Here is a 21,504-nt window from a genome sequence, read left to right on the forward strand (position 1 = left end):
CCGCTTCGGTTTCATAGCCTCACAGTGGGTCCGATCGATGCGTTTGTTTTCTTCTCAAGGTTAATATATACTGACTACACGTTTTTTGTTAAACGCTGTATGCTGCCTCGAGTGCGATCACCAATCACATAGCCAGAACTGCGTGGACGCTCAACATGGCAATTTTGGTAATGCTGGCGGTCGTGCTTATCGCGGATTTTGTCGATTTTGGTCAAGCAGCTTGTTTGCCGTGCAATTTTCAGTGGACGGAGAACAAAGGCAAATGTTACAGGTATTACTCTTATCCTTTGTCGCACATGGAAGCCAAGGCATTCTGTCAGCGTCTCAACTATCACGGTCGAAATGGCTCCCTTGCAACCGTTACAAGCCCTGATGACATCTTAATCATTTCAAAGTTCGCTGATGACATGTTCAAGTACGCGACTGGATTTGATGTACCGTCATTCATTTGGCTAGATACACATGCCATGAACACCACGGGTAAGTCGGTACCATTTTTAGTCTTGTAATGACATTTTCAAATCAAATTGCGTACAAGTAACAAATGAATATCAAACAAAAATAACGTTAAAGAGAAGACTGGGTAAAAATTACAAAATCTGGATACAAACGTTTCATATATAAAATGCACATCAATTGGATATTTAAAAAAAGTATTTTCATCCTCAAAGCGTTTTGTGGCGGATGTTACTTAGCCCTAAAAGGGCCGGGTTATTTTGACCATCTCTCAGCCCGGGGGGGGGGGGGGTGAACAACCTATCATGAACATACCCAAGAAATTTCTTTACTATAGGTCAAAGGGTTTTGGAATTATGGATAATTAATTATTCATATGCACGAACGATAATTCTGCTTATAGGTATATGGGGACATTCAGTTTCCACGGCGCGTAGCGCCGGAAAATGTTTTGCTGCGCGGCAACCCGTGGTCCTATTGTTAAGTTTTTGGTATCAAAAGATGCGCAAGGCTTGAGGCTAAAAAGTTCGGGTCGCGAAAAAAAAAGAATTCAAGGCTATAGCGGAAAGTTCCGGGGCGGGGGGGGGTGGATACCGCCCCCGGCCCCTGTAGGGTTAATGAAACTGTGACCTTGACTCTGGAAAAAAACCCGTGCAAAACCGTGCAAACTACATTAATTTCTGATACATTTTCATTGATTTTTTCTGTAAAGGGTGACGTGATCTTACATGGGAACATTATTTTGTCAAACTTTCTACTCCTCTGAAATGTGTGGAAAATATATCTTTTGGTAATTTTTTAATTAAAAAATGCACTTGTTTATACACATTAAAAAATGTCCATGGTTTCCTGATAAATGAGGGCGCTCTTGCTGTGATGTCATATCAAGAAGACACTGTTTTATTCAGGGGGTTTCTGTTCAAACTGTAACCCAAAGTGTGCTTATTGAAACATGTGTGAGACTTTACTCATTGGCTTACTGTTATGTACTGAAACAACAACGAATCTCCAGGGAAAAGACAATTTACGACTCACAGCAAAAGTTTCCGCTATTCTGGCGAATGTTGGGCTGAAGTAGCCGTTATATTGCGGTTTCTACCTGAAATCATAATGACCCTTTTGCGCATGAATATGTAAAATTTGCATCAGCATAAAAAACAAAAAGGCACCAAAACGGCCTTTAACTTACCATTTTGGCGACTTTTGTCGACAAGAACTACCCCCTGCTGATTCCCATGGGCGACTCTAGTCGACCAGGAAACAACACACAGAACACCCTAAACACAAATATACTTACTACTTTTCAGAAAGGCGGCATGTTGATATGTTTGGCCGCCCATACATTAACCACATACCAGCTGAAAGAGTGTTTTCGGATCGTTCTAATGGTGCAGTTTATTCATATTGTTACCATTCCAAAAAAAAATAGAAAAGTGCTTCAGAAGTATCCAATCACAATTTGAGGTATGGAGCGCCATTTGGTCATGTAATGATATCTTGTAGTTTGATAAACGGGACCAGATGGACAAAAAGGCATAATATTCTTATATTTGCACATATGGACTTCATTTTTACATAAAAGAGTAAGGTTTAAAGAACAAACTTTACACACAACACCTATGATTTTAATCACTCTTTAGCAATGAAAATCTGGGTTGGAAAATGTGAGTTTTCGACTTGTGGTAATTTTTTTCACGTTCTAGTGATTTCCGCATGACTGAGCAAACAATTTGGTCCTGGGGAGAGCCAAGTCAATAAACAATGTGGTAATGAAAGGTGTGGGCAAAATGCATATTAAAAAACTTGTTAAATTGGACACAAAGGTGTATTTTTAATGATTGCATAATACGTTACATGGGCCCTTAAGACACCTATCTATCATTTATCTTTACATCTTCCATGGTAGGCCTACCATGTATTCTGTATCTTTGGATGAATGATTGATACCGCATGCAATTTTTTTACAAGTTAACATTGTTCATGTCAAATTTGTTTCGATTGACGGCATTCAATGCAGTATATGCCTAAACGACGCTTATATTTTGCCATTATCAGGGCCCAAAACATGTGATTTCTTATCAGAATATCAGGACCTTACTATTTTAGATGCTACAACAATCATCAACCCAGCATTATTTGTGTAGCGAATGAGTTGGCCTTTAACGAAGCACACAATGTTATTTTCCCTAGAAAACGTAGCAGTCCAACTAAATACTTGGCTTTTTCGAAAATTTGCGAAAAAGCCTTTCTTTGCGTTATGATTTTTGGCTTTTCCGCATATTTGCGAAAAAGTCTTTCTTTTTGCTTTGATTTTTTTCTTCTTTGTTCTTTTTGTTCCTTTTTTTCCCGCCCTTCACTTTCGGCGTTTATCTTTATTATACATCTTTCAAAGTTACCATAGTCATAGTCCCTATAGCAAAGATGTGTCCCGAAGAGTGACGTCATAATGACGTTATCATGGGTCACGTGACGTCACGTTAAGAATTTCTAGATTCAATCTTTGAAAATCAATGTAAAATCAACCATGAAATATCGGAACTTGTCGTTTGCGGAAATTGATACATGTATCTAGGATCTTTATTTTGTCTGGTATGAGCCAAGGTACGTGATCCTTCCTTCCAGTCAAACTGGAAGTGCCTAAGAATTTAAAATTGGAAAAAAAAGTGCACTTGTTTTCTACGACATTAGTTTCTGGCTAGGTTGTACTTTACCAAAGAAATACAGGCGACGTCATAAGATGTTAGAGCGCCCTCTTGTGGCAGGTTGAAAATGCTTAAAATGGATGATCAGTTGATGTGTGTGGCAAAGTTTGCTTAAATCACTTTATAATTGATGTGTTTCGTCAGCTTCATGCTCAGAAAAAAAGTTGAGGGGAGAAAGATTCATGTCGTCCCCAGACCGGAAGTTACAATGAAAAGACCTTTAAAGTCATCCCCGACCCCAAGTGGTGCACATAACTCTGACGTCATAAGATGACGTCATCGGTTGTCAAATTACAAGCGTTACCAATTTTTTTTACTTAAAACCCTTGAACAAAATAATCAATGGTTTTTCTATTTTGTAATCAGATAGATCATTAATAAATTGATTACATTTTTTGGTCGTGTACGTGAAGTCGCTCAAACTTTACTTCCGGGGCTACCGCAAGGTAAACGTTAGGTGAATTGTAGAAATTTTTTCCAAACGGTTTGTCGGACGATGATAAAACCTAGTGTGAACCTGTAAAAATGTGGTTACGTCATCATGACATCATCGGGTTTTAAATTACAATTGAGATTTAATTCATTCATTCATTCATTCATTCATATTGGTTTATTTCAATCCATTATCGCAGTTAAAAACTGAATTACAATGGATTTAACAAAACATTTTAAAAACATACTTTGAACTGTAATTTTTCACAGGAGTGGAGTACCGTTCTCGCTATTATGTGATCAATAAGACATTGTCTAGAGCAGTATTTTGAATTTTCGGGCACTTAGGCGTTTAGCCTTTATTTCCGGTTTCATCAGAAGTGAAAATTTAATTTAACTTGAAACTGGAAGCATTTTATGTACATAATCAGTAAGGAATGTCAAGCACAAAAAATGCCATGATGACTTCATTACTTCAAAGGACGTCGAAGATAGAAGAAATTTGAATTTAATTATCACAGTTTTACCAAATTACCCCAAAATGTCCTTTGCACAGTCTCAAATGACTATGTGAGGTTTCAGAATCATGACGTCATCGTACTGGAAGTTATTGTAGGGAGAATTTGTAAATGATCAGTTTTCTTTCATTTAAAATCAAATTGGAACAGGAAGTTAAGTGTTAGTAAAACACACGTAAATATTCATTATAGTTTCCTTTTTTTCAAAAGTTATTTTCACTGTATGACGAACGTTTATTCTGTCTGACCTAAATCAATATTAAGTTTGGATCTTAACTGATGATGTCATCAGTGTACACAAAAGTATACTGAAACTGATAAAACTTAAAACGATTGTTTTTTTGCTCAACTTAAAACAAATGGTTCCAATGAAAACGGATGAAATATTCACAACTTCAATGGCCAATAAAATAGTTATAACTCAACAAACGATGTAGCTAGCTCTAATTATATTTGCAGTCATTTATTTGTTTGAAACAGGAAATGGCAAATATAAAAGACTAAAGGACCAAATTCATCTTTATGATCGGCAGATTGCAAGTTTTGGGCGAGTCGAGGATATTTTATCGGTCTAGTTTTATGAGGAAAAACTTGCAGAGGGTAAAGCATGAATAGCTTTTTTTATTAAAACGAAAATACATGGGTAGTTAAAATGAAAGCTGGTCCCATTCCTGTTAGGTTGCGATTGTATGTGTAACCGTAGCATGAATCTTCAGGGGAAAGGCTGGTGTTATGCACATTTTCCCCTATTGAAAGATCGAAAGAAAAAGCGCGTACAATTCCTGGCAAGCATAAACAAATTTGTCAAGTATCGATAGCTTTTTAATTAAAACGAAAATGCACTGGAATTGGGAGCTAAAGCATGACTAGTTTAAACAAGTTTGCCACCATTGTCATGGCCGATGTTATTACTTGTGTGCATCCATCATGGCGTAACTCCACTGACGCTATGCGCAAGTTGCTAATGCCGTCCTTATTGTAGTATATACAATTCGTGGCAGCATATAAACAACTTTGCCACCATTTTCATGGCCGGTGTTATTGCATTTTCATGGCCGATGTTATTGCTTTTGGGTCAATCAGCATAACTCCACTGGCGCCACGATTTCAGGCACTGCCTGAGGATTTGAAAAACCTCCTCTGTATATTTTAAAGTGTTTGCGCTAGACCTCCGTAGCGCCACGCTTAGCCGCGGCAACGCTAACAACGAACAAATTATTAGAGCAAGAAGGAGATATTAGAGCGTACTGGCGCAATTTCATCGTAGTAGAACACTGCTGGCTGGAATACATTTGTGCCCGGGAGTAGGGGATGTCTTAGTATATTCCAGCTTCCCCATCCAAAAAGTTGGGGGTGCTGCAGTACCCACAGCACCCCCCCCCCCTGTTTCCGTGGGTTTGCTTTAAACCTTATATAAATGCTGAAAAATCAACCGCGAGATATATAATCCAGATTTTCACTTCAAATAGCACAGTTAACATAGCTCTCCAGCTTTCTGGTATTGACGTCATGATGACGTCAACAAGTATCAGATTACAAGCGACCAAAGATTTCTAGATTGAATCTCTGAAAATCAATATAAAAATCAACTAAGAGAGATCTGCTTTGGATATTTACGGGAACTGATAGAATAATACAGAGTCTGTAGTTTTTGATATAATGTGCAATATAAACGTGACCGCCTCCCTGTTGAAACCGTAAGTGTCTTGTAATTTGAAATTGTTAAAAGATGTGAACTTGCTTTGACCGTCGTGCGTTCAACTAGAAGTGTCAAGTCGTCCGTTGGGTCATGTGACATCATAATGTCATCATGATGTAGTTAGGGGTCATCTGACGTCATGTGTCATCATGAGTCATGTGGCGTCGTCATGATGTCATGGGTCATGATGTCATGGTTTTTCTTCTCAAGGTTAAAATATACTGACTACACGTTTTATGTTAAACGCTGTATGCTGCTTCGGGTGCACTGGCGATCACCAATCACATAGCCAGAACTTCGTGGACGCTGAACATGGCAATTTTGGTAATGCTGGCGGTCGTGCTTACCGCGGATTTTGTCGATTTTGCTCAAGCAGCTTGTTCGCCGTGCAATTTTCAGTGGACGGAGAACAAAAGCAAATGTTACAGGTATTACTCTCCTTTGTCGCACACGGAAGCTAAGGCATTCTGTCAGCGTCTCAACTATCACGGTCGAAATGGCTCCCTTGCAACGGTAACAAGCCCTGATGACATCTTATTCATTTCGAAGTTCGCTGATGACATGTTCAAGTACGCGACTGGATTTGATGTACCGTCATTCATTTGGCTAGATACACATGCCATGAACACCACGGGTAAGTCGGTACCATTTATATTCTTGTAATGACATTTTCATTGTTGTGTAGGTTACCACAGGGTGTGTGTGATGCGTCAAGTGTAGTCGTAGTTAGCATTGCACACCCCGCTTTCTACCTTCTGCTGCTGCCGCTGGCTAGCCCCGTTTCGGGGCGAAAAGGGAGCCAAGTGCGTAAATCTCCCCTGCCAGTACATAGCCTTTCCGCCACCAAGACTCTTGCAGTGCCTCCTCGTGGCAACACACGGTAACTTGGTGTCTTGCGACCCCAGGCTGAATCTACAAGGGATCTCGGAGTTGCAGTGGTCCCCAGAGACATGGTGTCCAGGCCCACCGGTGTGTGGACACGCCCTGGTGCCATGTCAGCCACTGCGAAACCACGGCAGCAGGTGGTGGATCTCCTTGCTGGGCATCTACAACAATATTGCAGCAACGGCCAACAGGGACTCCAGCTGGGCATCTGGGACGTCATCTCAGTAGTGGCCAGGTGGGACTCATCAGCGAAGTCTGACACTGCGGGGCAATCACTGCCTGGCCATGCCGTCCGGAGCTTCTCCTGCCGCTGGAACCCCCAGACAGTGATCCAGTGAGTGGGATGAGTACCCGCTCAACGCTCATCCTACTTGAAATTTCTGCGCCGGCCAACCGGCAACAAGTCTCAACTGACAAGTCCTCTTGCGGTGCCAGCAGGCCCGAGAAGCTGGAAGCTGGTAGCAAGTAACTTGCACTTGTGCGGCTCTGGAGTGATGGTCGTGCAACATAACAGGGTGATAGTGTTGCAAGTTCCTTCCAGGGCGACGAGGCGGCCCTACTTAGGGAGGCCCCGCCTGCCTCAATCCGAGGACGCCTCTAGAACATGTGAGGTAAACAAGGCTCACCCTTATTAACCTGGCTGGCAACGCACGGTCAGCGGGTCTCCATTCATGTGGGTGCAAGTACAAACACAAACGAAAATTTCAACTCGCATGTTGGAACATGCGCTCTTTACTTGACAATAACCTGAAACTCCCACGGAGGAAGACAACCTTTCTCTGCAAGGAACTTGAAGCCTACAGAATTGATATTGCCGCTTTGTCAGAGATAAGGTTCTCCGACACAGGAGAGAGGAAAGAAAAGTCCCACACTCTCTTCTGGTCTGGTGTTCTTTCATGGCTCACGATTTCAAGGCACGTCCGAGACGGGGTTTGCAATCTCCAACCGTCTTCTTTCTCAGCTTGACGAACTCCTGAAGCCAGTTTCTGACAGAATGATGATCCTTCGTTTTGCAGTGTCCTACACAACTCATGTCACCCTCATAAGCATATATGCTCCAACGTTAACCAGCGCTCAAGCAGACAGTCATGTTGTAAGACGGAAATTTAGACTGTCCCTGAACACACATACTACCATTCTCACAACAGGTGTTCCACATTACACCCAAGGTCTTCACGTCACTCTTTTCCAAGCAATACACCCACAGCATACCAAGACTGTGATTTGACCCTTGCACAGGGGAAAGTGACCTCATAAGGGTACTCCCCCAGACTGACCATTACGTCAGTCTGTGGTCAGTCTGCCTTTACTCAGAAATGATGTCATATAAGTTATGTTTTCCTTATATGACATCATCTCCTATTTTCACTCCAAGTGGTCCCTCTGAAACTGTATAAAATGTCCACATTTTCCCACTTTCATTGAGTTCTTCTTCTTCTCCCTGGGAAACCAGAGGCATAGCCATAAGCTGATTCAGCCCTATGCTCTGGCCAGTCTTCTTCATACAAAACTCTTCAGAACCTCTGTCTTCTGTCTCCAACTTCCGTATTCTACATGTAGTACCCAGCCATACCCATAAGCTGATGCAGCCGTATGGTCTGAGGTTATAGTTCTGTACATACACAATACCGGTAGAATATTGAGTTCTTGAAAATAAACCAGTTTTCCATATAGCTGAGCTCATAGTCATTACCAGTGTGTCTTTGTATAGTCTTCGTAGTCATCTGTTCATCCTGCTCTTAGCCACAGCTACCCTATCCTAACCTATAGAGTATAGTCAAACAAACCAAAGACTATAGCCAAATCTATATGTTACAATGTCTTCTATTCACAACTCAAGGCAACGCTCAATAACGTACCCCGGACGGATATCATCATTGTTCTCGGAGACTTTAACGCAAGGGTCGGAAGTGACAAGGTTACGTGGCATGGAGTCCTAGGCAAGCATGGACGTGGCAACCTCAACGCTAATGGCGAGCTGCTCCTATTACTCTGCAAAGAGTTCAATTTGAGCATAACAAACACCTTCTTTGACGTCCCGGACAAGCACTTCTACTCCTGGAAACATCCAAGATCAGGCCACTGCCACCTCCTCGACTATATTTTTGTCAGCCAGAGTGCCATGAAGGATGTCTGTCGCACAAGAGCCATGAGAGGAGCAGAGTGCTCCACCAATCAGATGTCGAATGAAGCTCCCAATTCACAAACCCAGGAAGCGAACAGCACCTAAGCCTCTGAAGAAACTGGACATCAAGAAGCTGTGCAACGAATCCTCATGCTCGGGTCTACAGACTGCCTTTCACCAGAACTTTACCATAACACCAGACAGTGACGCAGACGCCAAGTGGCAGCACTACAAACACTGCTTGTACACTGAAGCAGAGAAAGCCCTTGGCCACCCTAAACGCAAGGACGCCGATTGGTTCGATGATTGCGAAGGTGACATCACTGAGTTAATCCATTCCAAGTGTAAAGCCCTGCAAGCCTATCTCTCTAGACCCCATTGCTTGAAGACCAAAGCTACCTTCAAAGAAGCAAAGGCCCGCCTACAGCGAGAGCTTCGACGCATGGAAGATAATTGGTGGAATGTCAAGGCTGAAGAGATGCAGGCTCTTGCAGATGCAGGCGACACTCGAGGCTTTTTCCAAGCTCTCAAGACGGACCACAAGGAGCCCAGTCTAACCCAGTGCTTGCCACTGACGGATCAACTCTCCTGACAGAAAGATCTGAAATCTTGGAGAGGTGGAAGGTCCATTTTAACCAACTCCTCAACAAGAGCTCTAACGCAGATTACTCGGTCTTTGAGAGGATCCCACAACGGCCAACTCTACACAGTGCAGACGACGAGCTGAGGCTTGATGAAGTCAAAACCGCAGTGAAAAGCCTCGCAAGAAACAAGTCTCCTGGATTGGATGGCATCCCCGCCGAAATCTACCAAGAAGGAGGAGATCACATGCTGCAAGGGCTCCTTGATGTGTTGTCAGCCATCTGGACCGAGTAGAAGATCCATAGGACTTCAAAGATGCCATAGTCATCCCCGTCTACAAGAAAAAGGGCAACCGACAAGACTGCGGCAATTACCGTGGTATTTCCCTGCTTGCTTTAGCAGGAAAAGTTCTAGGAAAGGTCATCCTTAAGCGGATACAACCCATTCTGGATGCCAACCTACCTGAATCACAATGTGGATTCCGTAGCTCTAGGTCAACTATTGACATGGTATTCACCTTACGTCAGTTGCAAGAGAAGGCCATGAAGCAGAATATGCCCTTGTACATGGTCTTCATTGACTTTTCGAAGGCCTTTGACACGGTGAATAGAGATTGTCAATGGGCTCTTCTACAACGCTATGGCTGTCCCCCAGGTTTCACCAGGCTCATCTCTCTACTGCACAATGAAATGATGTTTCAGGTGTCGTTAACTGGCTCCTACTCCGAGAAGTTCACAGTCAGGCAGGGGGTAAAGCAGGGATGCGTTCTAGCGCCTTCCCTCTTCGCTCTTTACTTGGCTGCTGTTCTAGAGCTTTGTCCCTCGGATGGTGGAGTTTATCTCAAACCCGCAGTGATGGTTAGCTGTTCAATCTGAGGCGGCTAAAGGCTGCAACCAAAACCAGGACTGTCTGCGCCAGGATGCTCCTTTACGCTGATTACTCAGCCATTTTCTCGCACTCAGAAGCAGAACTGCAGTGCATGCTAGATACATTCCATACAGCAGCCAGCAGCCTTGGCCTCACCAAGAGTGGAGAAGAGAGTCAGCTCTGCAGCCACCGCATTCGGACAACTCAAAAAACGTATGTGGAATCGTCCGGGCATCCGACTCCCCACCAAATGCAAGGTTTACCGAGCCGTTGTTCTGAGCTGCCTCCTCTATTCATCCGAGACGTACACATTGTACAGACGACACATACATCGACTTCAACGAGTGCAGATGTCCCATCTAAGACAACTGCTGAACATCAGCTGGAAAGATAAGATCACTAACGTTGAAATACGCAGGCGTGCCAATATGCCCAGCGTTGAAGCACTGCTGACAAAAAGCAAACTGCGGTGGTCCCGACATGTCATCCGGATGGATGACATCAGACTCCCGAAAGCTGTGCTCTACGGTGAGCTGAAGGAAGGCAGAAGAGGAGTCGGCAGGCCAAAGCTGCGCTATGGAGACTGTATTAAACGCCACCTCGTAGCCGGCAATATTGACGCTGCCACATGGGAAGCTGCTGCCAATAACCGCTCAGAGTGGCGACGCCGAATCACCAACGCTGCAAGGGAAGTGGAAAACAGACTGGAAATTGAAACCCTTGAGCGCAGTCGTCGCCGAGCCACTTGCAACCAGCAGGGAGAACACCTTCCCACGTGCCGCCTCTGCGGAAGAACCTGCGCCCACAGAATTGGGATAAACTCACACAAGAATCGTTGCCGACGTCATACTCATAATGAGTGACAGCCGATGAGTGAATGACATTTTCAAATCAAATTGCGTACAAATGACAAATGAATATCAAACAAAAATAACGTTAAAGAGAAGACTGGGTAAAATTTACAAATTCTGGCTACAAACGTTTCATATATAAAATGCACATCAATTGGATATTTGAAAAAAGTATTTTCATCCTCAAAGCCTTGTGTGGCTGATATTACTTAACCATAAAAGGGCCGGGTTATTTTGACCATCTCTCAGCCCGGGGGGGGGGGACAAACAATTGTGCAACTCGGTACATGCATAGAACAACTTATCATGAACATACCCAAGAAATTTCATTTTATTCAGGGATTTTCTGTTCAAACTGTAACCCAAAGTGTGCTTATTGAAATATGTGTGAGACTTTACTCATTGGCTTACTGTTATGTACTGAAACAACAACGTATCATCAGAGAAAAGAATATTTACGACTCACAGCAAAAGTTTCCGCTATTCTGGCGATTGTTGGAGCTGAAGTTGCCGTTATATTGCGGTTTCTGCCTGAAATCATAATGACACTTTTGCGCATGAGTATGTAAAATTTACATTAGCATAAAACAAAAAGGCACCAAAAACGGCCGCTATGTGAGCGTGAAACACAACTTGCACGTGTACAAAAGTGCAACTGTTTTCGGTATCATTTGTCATAAATTGCATAATTTCGTACACATTATCACCGTTTTGGGCCAAATAAAGAGTATGGCTGGATTGCTAAGGCATTTGTGTACCGATTGGTCGTTATTGGAGCGAGAGCTGCTCAGTACTTTTTGAGTTAGACACAAAAGTATTGCACTTTTGCAGCTACGCGATACCGATCTGACGAATTATAACTCCGCGCGCGAGTGTGCGTCGTGTCAACGCTTGCACGCGCTTCGCCGAATAAAAAACCTCGGCTGCTGTGTTAGGATGTTTCAGTATACCTTCTGATGATAATGCAAACTTTGGAAAGTAAAATCTGAGACATGCATGAGGTGAATTTCCCTTTTAAAACCCTAGGCCCTTTTCATACCAGGCTTTCGATGTTTATCTTTGACTGATCCCAGTGTAACATTATCTGGTTAATTCCTTAAGGCAATCAGTTACACCACAGGAGGCCAGTCCACAAACAGTACAGTTTAATTCCTGCTGGGTCTTCCTTTTGGAAACCCCATACATGTAACATGTACAAGCACAGTTCGATAAATTCATTATTTCATGTTTGTGCATCAATTTCAATGATCAAAGAAAGGAAACATGGGTTCATCACCTGACGAAAAACAATATTACGTTTGATATAGAATTTCTGAAATATCTAAAGGTGCATTTAGGCCACTGAAAAATGATTCACGCATGCCAAACAAGTCGTTAAGTCAAGCGATACTAATGTTCCCTGCTGGTGGTAGGCATTCATCCGGTGCTAAACTGCCCTAAGGAGATAAAATGTTGATATAAGAAAGATCGGAAACCTTGGTACATACCCAAATCTAAGGCTGCTGGTCGGTTTTTCGTTGAAAAGAGGATCCACGGCATGACGAACAATACTCAACACTGTCAACAAAACAAATCTGATGATACTTTAACTGAATCGAAAATTTCCCTGTTTAAACAATGTCTGTTTAAACAATTTGAATAATTGATATTTGTATACTTCTATGTGAACATTAAACGAGAGTTTCTGAATCATAATCAGAAAATAAGGTCAAATGTCACGGACGATTTAAAATATTTACCATTACCCCAAATGTTCACTTGCACTATGCAGAATCTTGCTTAATTGAGTATGCTTAGGATTAAATGACTTCTGCTCACTTTAACCGTGCCCTTTTGGACAAACGTTATTGTATTATGAACTTTACTCCTTAAAAATGAGATGTTTTGATACACATATAAGGGTTGGATGAATCGTCATAAAACGTTGTGGGAAGTGAGATAATGTTATTAGTATTCACAACCCGAAGTGACGCCATAATGACCTGATCGGTTCCTGTTTTTTTTTTTTTTTAAATGTTCATATTCATTTGTTAAATATGTTAAAACAAAAGGCCTAAGAGCCCAGTGTTCTGTACATCGAACGGATAATAGACCTTTATTTTTTTTCTCCGCGAAACACGCCCCTGTTAAATTATCGACCCTATCGGTCGATCATGACGATGTCGGTCGATCGCGCTGCCACCAGTCTAACTTCTTAACTTCTTTCTTATTCGCGGCTCTGGAAGATTCAAAGGTACTATAAGTAAAGTCCGAGATATCCTACAGAATCGACCAATCGCGCAACGCAATCCACCGATTGCGCAGATCGACCGATTGCGGCCAACAGCCCAACCAAAGACTGTTTTACAGGATGATCTAGCGTCCGCGTATACATGGGTCCCTTAATTACTTTTAGGATGAAACAGTAAATGAAGTTTTGCCTGGGACACAATTCTTGCCAACTCTAAGCCCATCCCGTTTTACTCGGGTTTATATTTCAGTTTCAGACTTGGAACCAATTCTGGACCTACCCTTCGGCCAAACGAGTGACGTCACTCCGTGCGAGAATAACCAAGTGGTGGATAGCGAGGTTTATCAAGTGGTGGGGACTGCTCAAATGGTTCCCGGCCCAGGACTAGTGGAACAGCCATGCGCAGTGCACGCACCACTTGGGTCCTTCTTAGATCTCGGAGACTTTGCAGGGAGTTGTGTCTCAGACCCTGGACTGTGTGAGTCTGAAAGTGTGACCTGGTCCATTTGGTTGAAAATCGACACGCCGGTGTCTGTGAACAAAGACAGCTGGTATTACTTGAGCTCTGGGGGACAGACTGGTCAGGCCAGAGGAATAGCTTTCGCGTATAAAGAAGATACCAACACTCAGAGATTCTTGTTCACGGCAAAGTCCGAACAATTTAGGGTCCATCGTAGGTATGACAAAAGTAAGATACCGCTTGACGAGTGGTTCCACCTCGCATTCACGGCGGACTTGTCAGACACGCGGGGCACAGACTTGCAATTATTCGTCAATGGGGAGACGGTCAATGCGGACGTGACGGAGAACCAATCTATAACTCAATCGGACGGGTGCACTCATCTTTACATCGGCATGTCAAATACATGTGCTGGCACATACTCTGTTGACACCTACGGTGGCTCTGCGGCATACAGCAATCTGGTTGTGTTTGACGGTCTTCTGGGCTCACAACAGATAGCAAACTTGTACAAGTGTGGATCTATAGGTACGTATCCCTATTGATACATTTGTGGCATTTACTAAGATTTTATCAAGAAATGTATTTTAGGGGCAATTTCTGTCGACAAACAAAATCAAGATGGCATTCTTGCGAAAGATTGTGATTAATTGTTGTTTGTTACTTTTGCTGTTGGTGTTGATGTTGCTGTTGTTGTGTTGTTGTTGCTGTTGTTATCGCTGTTGTTGTCAGTTGCTGTTGCTTTTGCTTATGTTACATTTGTTGCTGTGGTGGTTTGTTGTGGTTGCTATATCGTTTTGGTGGTTGTGGTTAAGTTTGCTGTGGTGGTTGTGGATGTTATGGCTTTTGGTCGTGGTGGTTGTGGCTGTGGTGGAAGTGGTGGTAGGGGTAGTTGTTATCGTTATGGTGCTGGTTGATGTGGCTGCTGCAGTTGCTTTTGTGGTGGTTATTGTTGTTGTTGTTATTGTGGTTTGCTGTGGGTTGGTGTTGTTTGCACTTTAAGAGTTCCGTGTTTTCCTTGTTTTATCTTTGTGTAGATTGGCGCCCTAGGATCATCAACTTCACAATGACCCACTACGGTATCACTGACAGCGCAATCCGTTTTAACTGCACGGCCGACGGTGACGTCATCACCTGGAGTTTGCTCCACGAGAGCAACCACAACAACATGAGTTCTGAGCATTTGGAAGCCGCAGCGGGAGCCGGCTACACAATTCAGGCAGTGAATGCTTCTAGATGCGTCATTCACTCGACTCTTGAGATTGATCTCAGCCACGGTTTGCCGCTTGAGGGCGCTCTAGTGGCCTGCACGGCCCATTCGTATCGTCTACGCGACAAGGTGTCAATGTTCATCTATCAAGGTATTCCACATAAAGAGCTTTACGGACAACTTTTTCACTAATTCATTTTTAAGTTAGCATCAAGTGGCCTATAAGCACTCGGTTTCTTATATAATTCAGATTGACAAACTGTGGACTATTAATTAAAAATGGCTTTTCCTATATTAGTGATATATATATATATATTTATTAAGAATGTTGTTACATTTAGAATTGTACGATGCCAAACTGCAAATCGTATCTGAAACATTTACGAAGGCAGTTGAGCCTCAATCATCAATATGCTGTGAATACGTAGTCTTGTTCCCAGACCAGGTCCTATTTTACCATATCTACTGCCAGAATATGGAACTCCCTTCCTGTCCACATACCCACTAACGGGAATCTGGCCAGCTTCAAGAGTGAGGTGAATCGCTATCTGGGCGACAAGCCATCAGCAGTCTCTATTAATTAATAATGTTTCTAGCTGTTGAGGCCCAGATATGCCTTGTTAAAAAAAAAAAATACAGTCTATTTCTGATGAATTTTAAGTCGGGTAATCGCTACACTATATGTCAGGGCACGTGACGAATGCCTCCCGTTTCCGAAAATGTCCAAAGTTTGCCGAATGCGTTTCGTCGACAATCTCGGATAGTGCCCGGTTTTTCTGGTTATAAACTATGTTTCATTCCGCGACCCGCCATGCTTAAAAAAAAGAAATTAGTTGAAAATTAATATCCATCACTTGCATTGAAAAAAAAAACCAATGGTCCCACGACTTTCTGCATCACGTTTGCACTCGGATCGTACGACGGGCGAGCTTTGCTGCGCTGCGTCATTTACCTTTGAATCTGTGACGGTTGCATAACTCGACTCGACGTCGTTTTCATTTTGGCTTCGCGCGTCATTTTGAGGTCACGCGTTGCCGAGGTCAGGCGTTCCCATGAAGCTATATTAAATAAATATAGCGCTATGGGCGTTCCACACAAACCACTGATCTATATTATACTGACTGGATAACGCTTTGACCATATGCGTCTGCACAAGACCGTGACGCCCTCGCACACACGCGGCGGCCATTATGAAGCTCCCTAAAAAGCCCCACAACGCCTGGCTCCGTATATAAAAAACACATATTTAAAAAAGTTTTGGAAGCGATTTTGGATCATCAAGTGCTATTTTACTCATATTAATATTTGTTCAAATTGTTAAATTTATTTTATGACTTTGCATACACTTTTACGTGGCCGAAGGGAGTGTCAAAATGGCGCCCAGTGACTTCACACCCACATCCAGAAACACTATCCACTCTGTATAATAGAGATCAGAGACACAAACCCAGGCATGGCCTTACGTATAGCGATTGCACAGTGCCCACTTTTCCATCCAATTTGTATCCGTTGGAAAATAAAAATAACGGGCATCCGTCATGTTCTAAGTGATACATACAGTCACCTACGAAACACCGTCCCATTTTCCCAATCTTATTTGTTCTAAATGTCTAGGATATCTGAACTAGAATTTTTTTACTTAAGTCGCCCATATAAATCTTTTAACTCAAATGGCGGACGAGGCATTGTGTGGAACGGTCCCTATTGGAGACGACTCCGCGTGAATTATTCCAGGGGCGGCGGAACCGGGGGGGGGGGGGAGCTGGGAGGGGCATTTGCCCCCCCCCCCCCAGATTTTCCCAAGTGCCCCTTTTGCGGCCATAAATGTGCCCCTCGCCTCGAGCATAAAAGTGCCCCTTCGAGATAAAAAAATAGCCCTTAAAGTATCTTTCTATTTCTTAGAAGTAACCATTTCCCAATAATGGTATAGATATAAAACCAAAGCCCCCAAAACCCACACAATACGCCCTGAAAAGGGGCACAGGGGCACATAATGCATAGTTAGCATATAATCATCAGTTTTGAAGAGCGCACCCTATGTTGAAGATGGTACCAGCCCCCCCCCCCCCCCCCCCCCCCCACACACTCACAGTCGTTTTTTGCTATGCTTCCGAGGATTGGCTTTGTGTTTTCCTTTGTCCCTGTAATATAACACTCTCCCATAGACTAAGCACACAAACCTGCGTTCGAGGACAATAGGCACCTTCGTTCGAGGATCAATGGCCCCTTTGTGCTCCTTTTGTTGTCTGTCCTCAGGCGTAATGCAATGCAGGAACACTATTTGATTTTACGGAGGCCAAGTGTCCGGTGAAAAACACGTGTCGACCTTTCAGCACGGATGTGCAAAAAAAAATAGGCTGAGCAAGTGCCCCTTTTTGGTGATGCCTCGGCCCCCGTTTCAAACCCGTTCCGCCGCCGCTGAATTATTCATGTAAATTTGAGAAACCCAGAAACCCAAATTATGTCGAATTTTGACATTTCTGTTTTCATTTTTTTTTATTATATTTTTATTTGAAGGCAAACAAGTGAATATCGGAACAAGCGACCATGGTTCTATCGGTAAGTGGGATTCCGTGTTTTTACTCTCACATCAACAGAACGGCCATCAGTTGTTTTGTAAATTACAACATTATATCTTTAAAAACACTCCGAAATGTATTGCACGGCCATTATGGTTCAACAGTCTGAGGTTGTCCCAACGCTCTCTATATACGGCTCTGGTCTAAATTTGTGCACAGCGCCACCAAGTGTCAGAAACCCCGGTGACAAAATCCTTGGAACATATCCAAGTCAAGTTGCTACTTTACTCAATCGGCTTTCCTCCTTTTCAACTGAACGTTACAGGTCTTTCCTTGCGGGAAGTAGGAAACCATGAAGCCCAGTTCATAATCCAAGATGGCGACTACTCTGAAATGTATTGCGACTCGGCGTATCCCCCACCGCATCAAACATCGGTGAATCTTGCTCAGAGGATCAACAAAATCATCCCTTTATTTGCCAGATGTAAACGCATTTTTCAGACAGGAAGTATGAACATGGGTAATTGTTTTCATTGATATCGTTGGACAACAAAATCAATCTAAAAACAAAAAGTATCACACAAGTTGTCCAGGTCAAGAAAAATACTGGCCCCAAGTGAATAACATACGAATGCAGTACAGGTTATTTATTGACTAGTATCTGTGTGATCATTTCACGTAATTTGCATACTATAATCATATAAGTTATCTTTATTTTCATATACATGTACCACAAAATTCAGTTGCTCACCACTGATCGTTTACCGATATGCATTGATGAATAAATGTATAGTTTAAGTACAATGAACCATTTCGGTTTTCCTACCTTCATCAATGAATGAAAACTCGTGAAGGAAAACCGACAAAAATCACCATCATCATTTCAGAGAAAGACTGGATTTGTTCCCCCCAAAACAAAAACTTACCGAACAATTATGTTTCACACTCGACTAAAATTGTTACAATTTTATTTGTATGCGTATTCATGTGTGTAATCTTTGGTTCTCAATCAGCCTAAAACCTTCAAAACATTTACAAAAATAATGGTCAGCTGTAAAACTGTAAAATAGGTTATTTTAGTAAAACGAGCATAACTTCTTATAACGTGGGTCGATTTCTGTATAATTTATTGTAATGAGTGGAACGACATGCTCGTTTAATGCATGCTTTATTGATGTATCAAATTTAATTGCTTTTTAAATTCGTTATTAATTCTGGTCAATTTCTTTTGCACCGACTCTGTAGTTCTCTGATATAATTATTAATGTGTTTTGTGCACAAACCATCGCGGCAACAGACGTTTTAAAGCGACTTAACCCTAAAGGGCCGTGGCGGAATCCGCCCCTCTCAACTTGTTCCGCGATACCCTTGCAAAAAACAATTCCCGACCCGAGCTTTCATATTAAACTTTTAAGCCTCAGTCGAGTCTTGCGCATCTTTTAATACCAAACACATAAAATTCCGACCGTGGGTTACCGCGCAGCGATTTTTTTTCTCAAACTGAATTTCCCCATATGTAGTGAACACAAAGCATAGCAACCATTTGTGCATATCAATAGTTAATTAGCCGATATTCCAAAATCCTTTAACCTATAGTCAGTGAATTTCTTGAGTATGTTCATAATATTAAGTTGTTACACCCAGTTTCAAATTTTTTCGTCACTAAATGGCCGGAATCCGCCCCCCCCCCCCCCCCCGCTGTGAAATGGTCAAAACAACCTTCGCTCGTACCCCCCGCCCCTCCGCCCTGCAAACATGGCGCTAGTAAGGGCTGATGAGCTTCACAGAATCTTGTAAAGGAAATACAGATTGACTTTCGCATGCAGCTAGCACGCGCTACGCATGATGGGCACCGGAAGCTAGTTTGTGTGACGCGTTCTACGTCACAGGTCACGCAAATCTATCCAATGAGAGCTCAAATGACGTCAGCCCTGACCAGCGTCCTGTTTGCAGGGCGGGGGTACGAGCGAAAAAATAACCCAGCTCCTTTAGAGTTAAAACACTTGAAATGCTTTAAAACGTTTCAGAATCAAAGGAATTGTTAAGTTATATTTAGACAAATTTCATTTTGCCTTTAAATAGTATAAGTCTCGTATTAATCTGTTTGTAATTTTGTAACAGTTACTGCACCCTATCTACAGTTCTCGAGAATTTAGTGAAATGCTTCTAGATTAGTGTCCTAATTGGATGACGTTTCACAATTGCTCACACGTACATAACAACAATAGATGGTGATATTATATTGAGTATAGTAATGGTACAAATGTTTTAACATTTACGTGTGTATTATTAAGGAAATATACGTGTGCTTGGGAAGTGTTAAAAACTATATTTTTTCAGACTGGCGGAGTCTGGAATGCTGGCCGAGGGCATCCTTGTCCCCAGTGCTGACTTTATTTCCAACCTTGTTTCCAATAGTAAGCCCTGGATAGGAAACTTCCTTCCTGCATCCTGATTCGACACCGCAATTGGCTAGCAATGGATTTATATCGTGTACTTGGTGTTGTTATTCACAACGTGCAGTACGTGTTTTCGCGATCATTCGTCCACGCCTTCTCCAAAATATTCATTTCCTTTCCAATGTGCTAACATTAATATGAAATGTGATACTGCATGTTGTCTCCTTAAGATGGTAACAGTTTAATAAAATAAAATCATGTTTTCGTAACTCACGCCATGCTCGCGCTGCGACGAATTGATTATTTTTTACCCCAGACACCGCATACAAAACCAAACGCAAATGTAACGCACATGCAGGCACCAGACTATTCCTCATTTGCATACGTGTTCAAAAATCTTGCACATGCAAATGATCCAATTCCAGGGTGAGAGAGCAGGTAGTGATGGGCGCGTACTGCTCGACACCCTGAGGGCGAGGTTGGCTTTAGTGAGTGCGTTGTAAACTTAGGACTATCATGAATTGTAACATTGCGCATGCCTACGTGAGGATTGTAAACGTTCGACCAATAAAACAGTAAGAGGCACTGGATTTCATAGGAATAAAAAATGTGACACTGGAAAGGTGATTGAGACCAGCAAGACCGGCCACTTGATGGGCTCTGGATCAATGTGAATGGCTTAACTGTCTTAGGCATTTATGAATATTAATTAATGCTTACCGTAAGTATTTACCTGCTGATTTCGTGTGTAAGTGAATTATGAGAACCTAGCGACTTTAGATTTTAATTACTTCAGGTTTCAATTCAAGTAGCCAAAGGCACTCTGTGAAAGCTGGAAAGATCACTCTGGTTGGACAAAACGTACTTTGTGTTCATAGAATCGCAATCTGATGTATTAAACGGCAGTATTGTAGTACTCAAGTACTGTACCATTACTATCCAAAAACTCTATCTTCCCATTTTAATGTGGCTGTCGACGGCTCACACGCATCAATACTTCCCAAATATATTGCTCGGTCACTCTCACTACAAACCAAGGGTGCATACCTCAACCCACTCATTTCTAAAGCAAATAAACGCTATGGAAAACAGAAAGAAAAAAATACCAAGCATCCAGACTTCTGTTCAGCCCGCGGTTGTCCCCAGAGAATTGACCAAACACGCCCCCCCCAAGTTTCCCATAAAAATATAACTACCAAAGTTTAATTTTCAAAAAATAAATCAATAAAAAATTAAATACTTGTTTGTAAATTTCGTGCAGTTTTAATGAGACTTTTTGAATCTGCCAAAGATTTAACGAAAATATGCTGTGCGCAGATCCAGATGATTTTATTGTCCGACTTCTGACAGTTTTTGGTAGTCGTACACTTGTGGGCTCAGGTATAGGCACAGATTGACTACAATAAATAAAATGGAAAATAAAGTGTATGTGTTACAAGAAATAATCCCGAGTTTGTGTAACCTAATTAACATAATCATGTACTGACTGAATTACATATCACCTACATGTACATGTACTCTAAATACTTGCACATGCAATGTCAAACTAAAGGCTAAATACCCGTACAC

At 42.3% G+C, this 21,504-nt stretch overlaps 1 protein-coding gene across 1 annotated transcript; it reads left to right on the forward strand.

The window, feature by feature from the left end:
• Positions 1-296: 296 nt before the first annotated feature.
• Positions 297-18,554, forward strand: LOC119725442. Its single transcript, XM_038196849.1, has 7 exons — positions 297-480; positions 6,265-6,441; positions 13,598-14,335; positions 14,845-15,168; positions 17,535-17,576; positions 17,862-18,020; positions 18,550-18,554. Exons 1-7 carry the CDS (start codon positions 297-299, stop codon positions 18,552-18,554), a joined length of 1,629 nt encoding a protein of 542 aa, XP_038052777.1.
• The last annotated feature ends 2,950 nt before the right edge of the window (positions 18,555-21,504 follow it).

This window comes from Patiria miniata, unplaced genomic scaffold (assembly GCF_015706575.1).
Source record: "Patiria miniata isolate m_02_andy unplaced genomic scaffold, ASM1570657v1 HiC_scaffold_19, whole genome shotgun sequence".
Lineage (NCBI taxonomy): Eukaryota > Metazoa > Echinodermata > Asteroidea > Valvatida > Asterinidae > Patiria > Patiria miniata.

Excerpts from the sequence above, each read along its gene's own strand:
- LOC119725442 (XM_038196849.1), top strand. The coding sequence starts at position 297 with ATGGAAGCCAAGGCATTCTGTCAGCGTCTCAACTATCACGGTCGAAAT. Across the intron at positions 481-6,264 it reads ACATGCCATGAACACCACGG|CTAAGGCATTCTGTCAGCGT; the intron begins GTAAGTCGGTAC and ends CGCACACGGAAG. Across the intron at positions 6,442-13,597 it reads ACATGCCATGAACACCACGG|TTTCAGACTTGGAACCAATT; the intron begins GTAAGTCGGTAC and ends TTTATATTTCAG.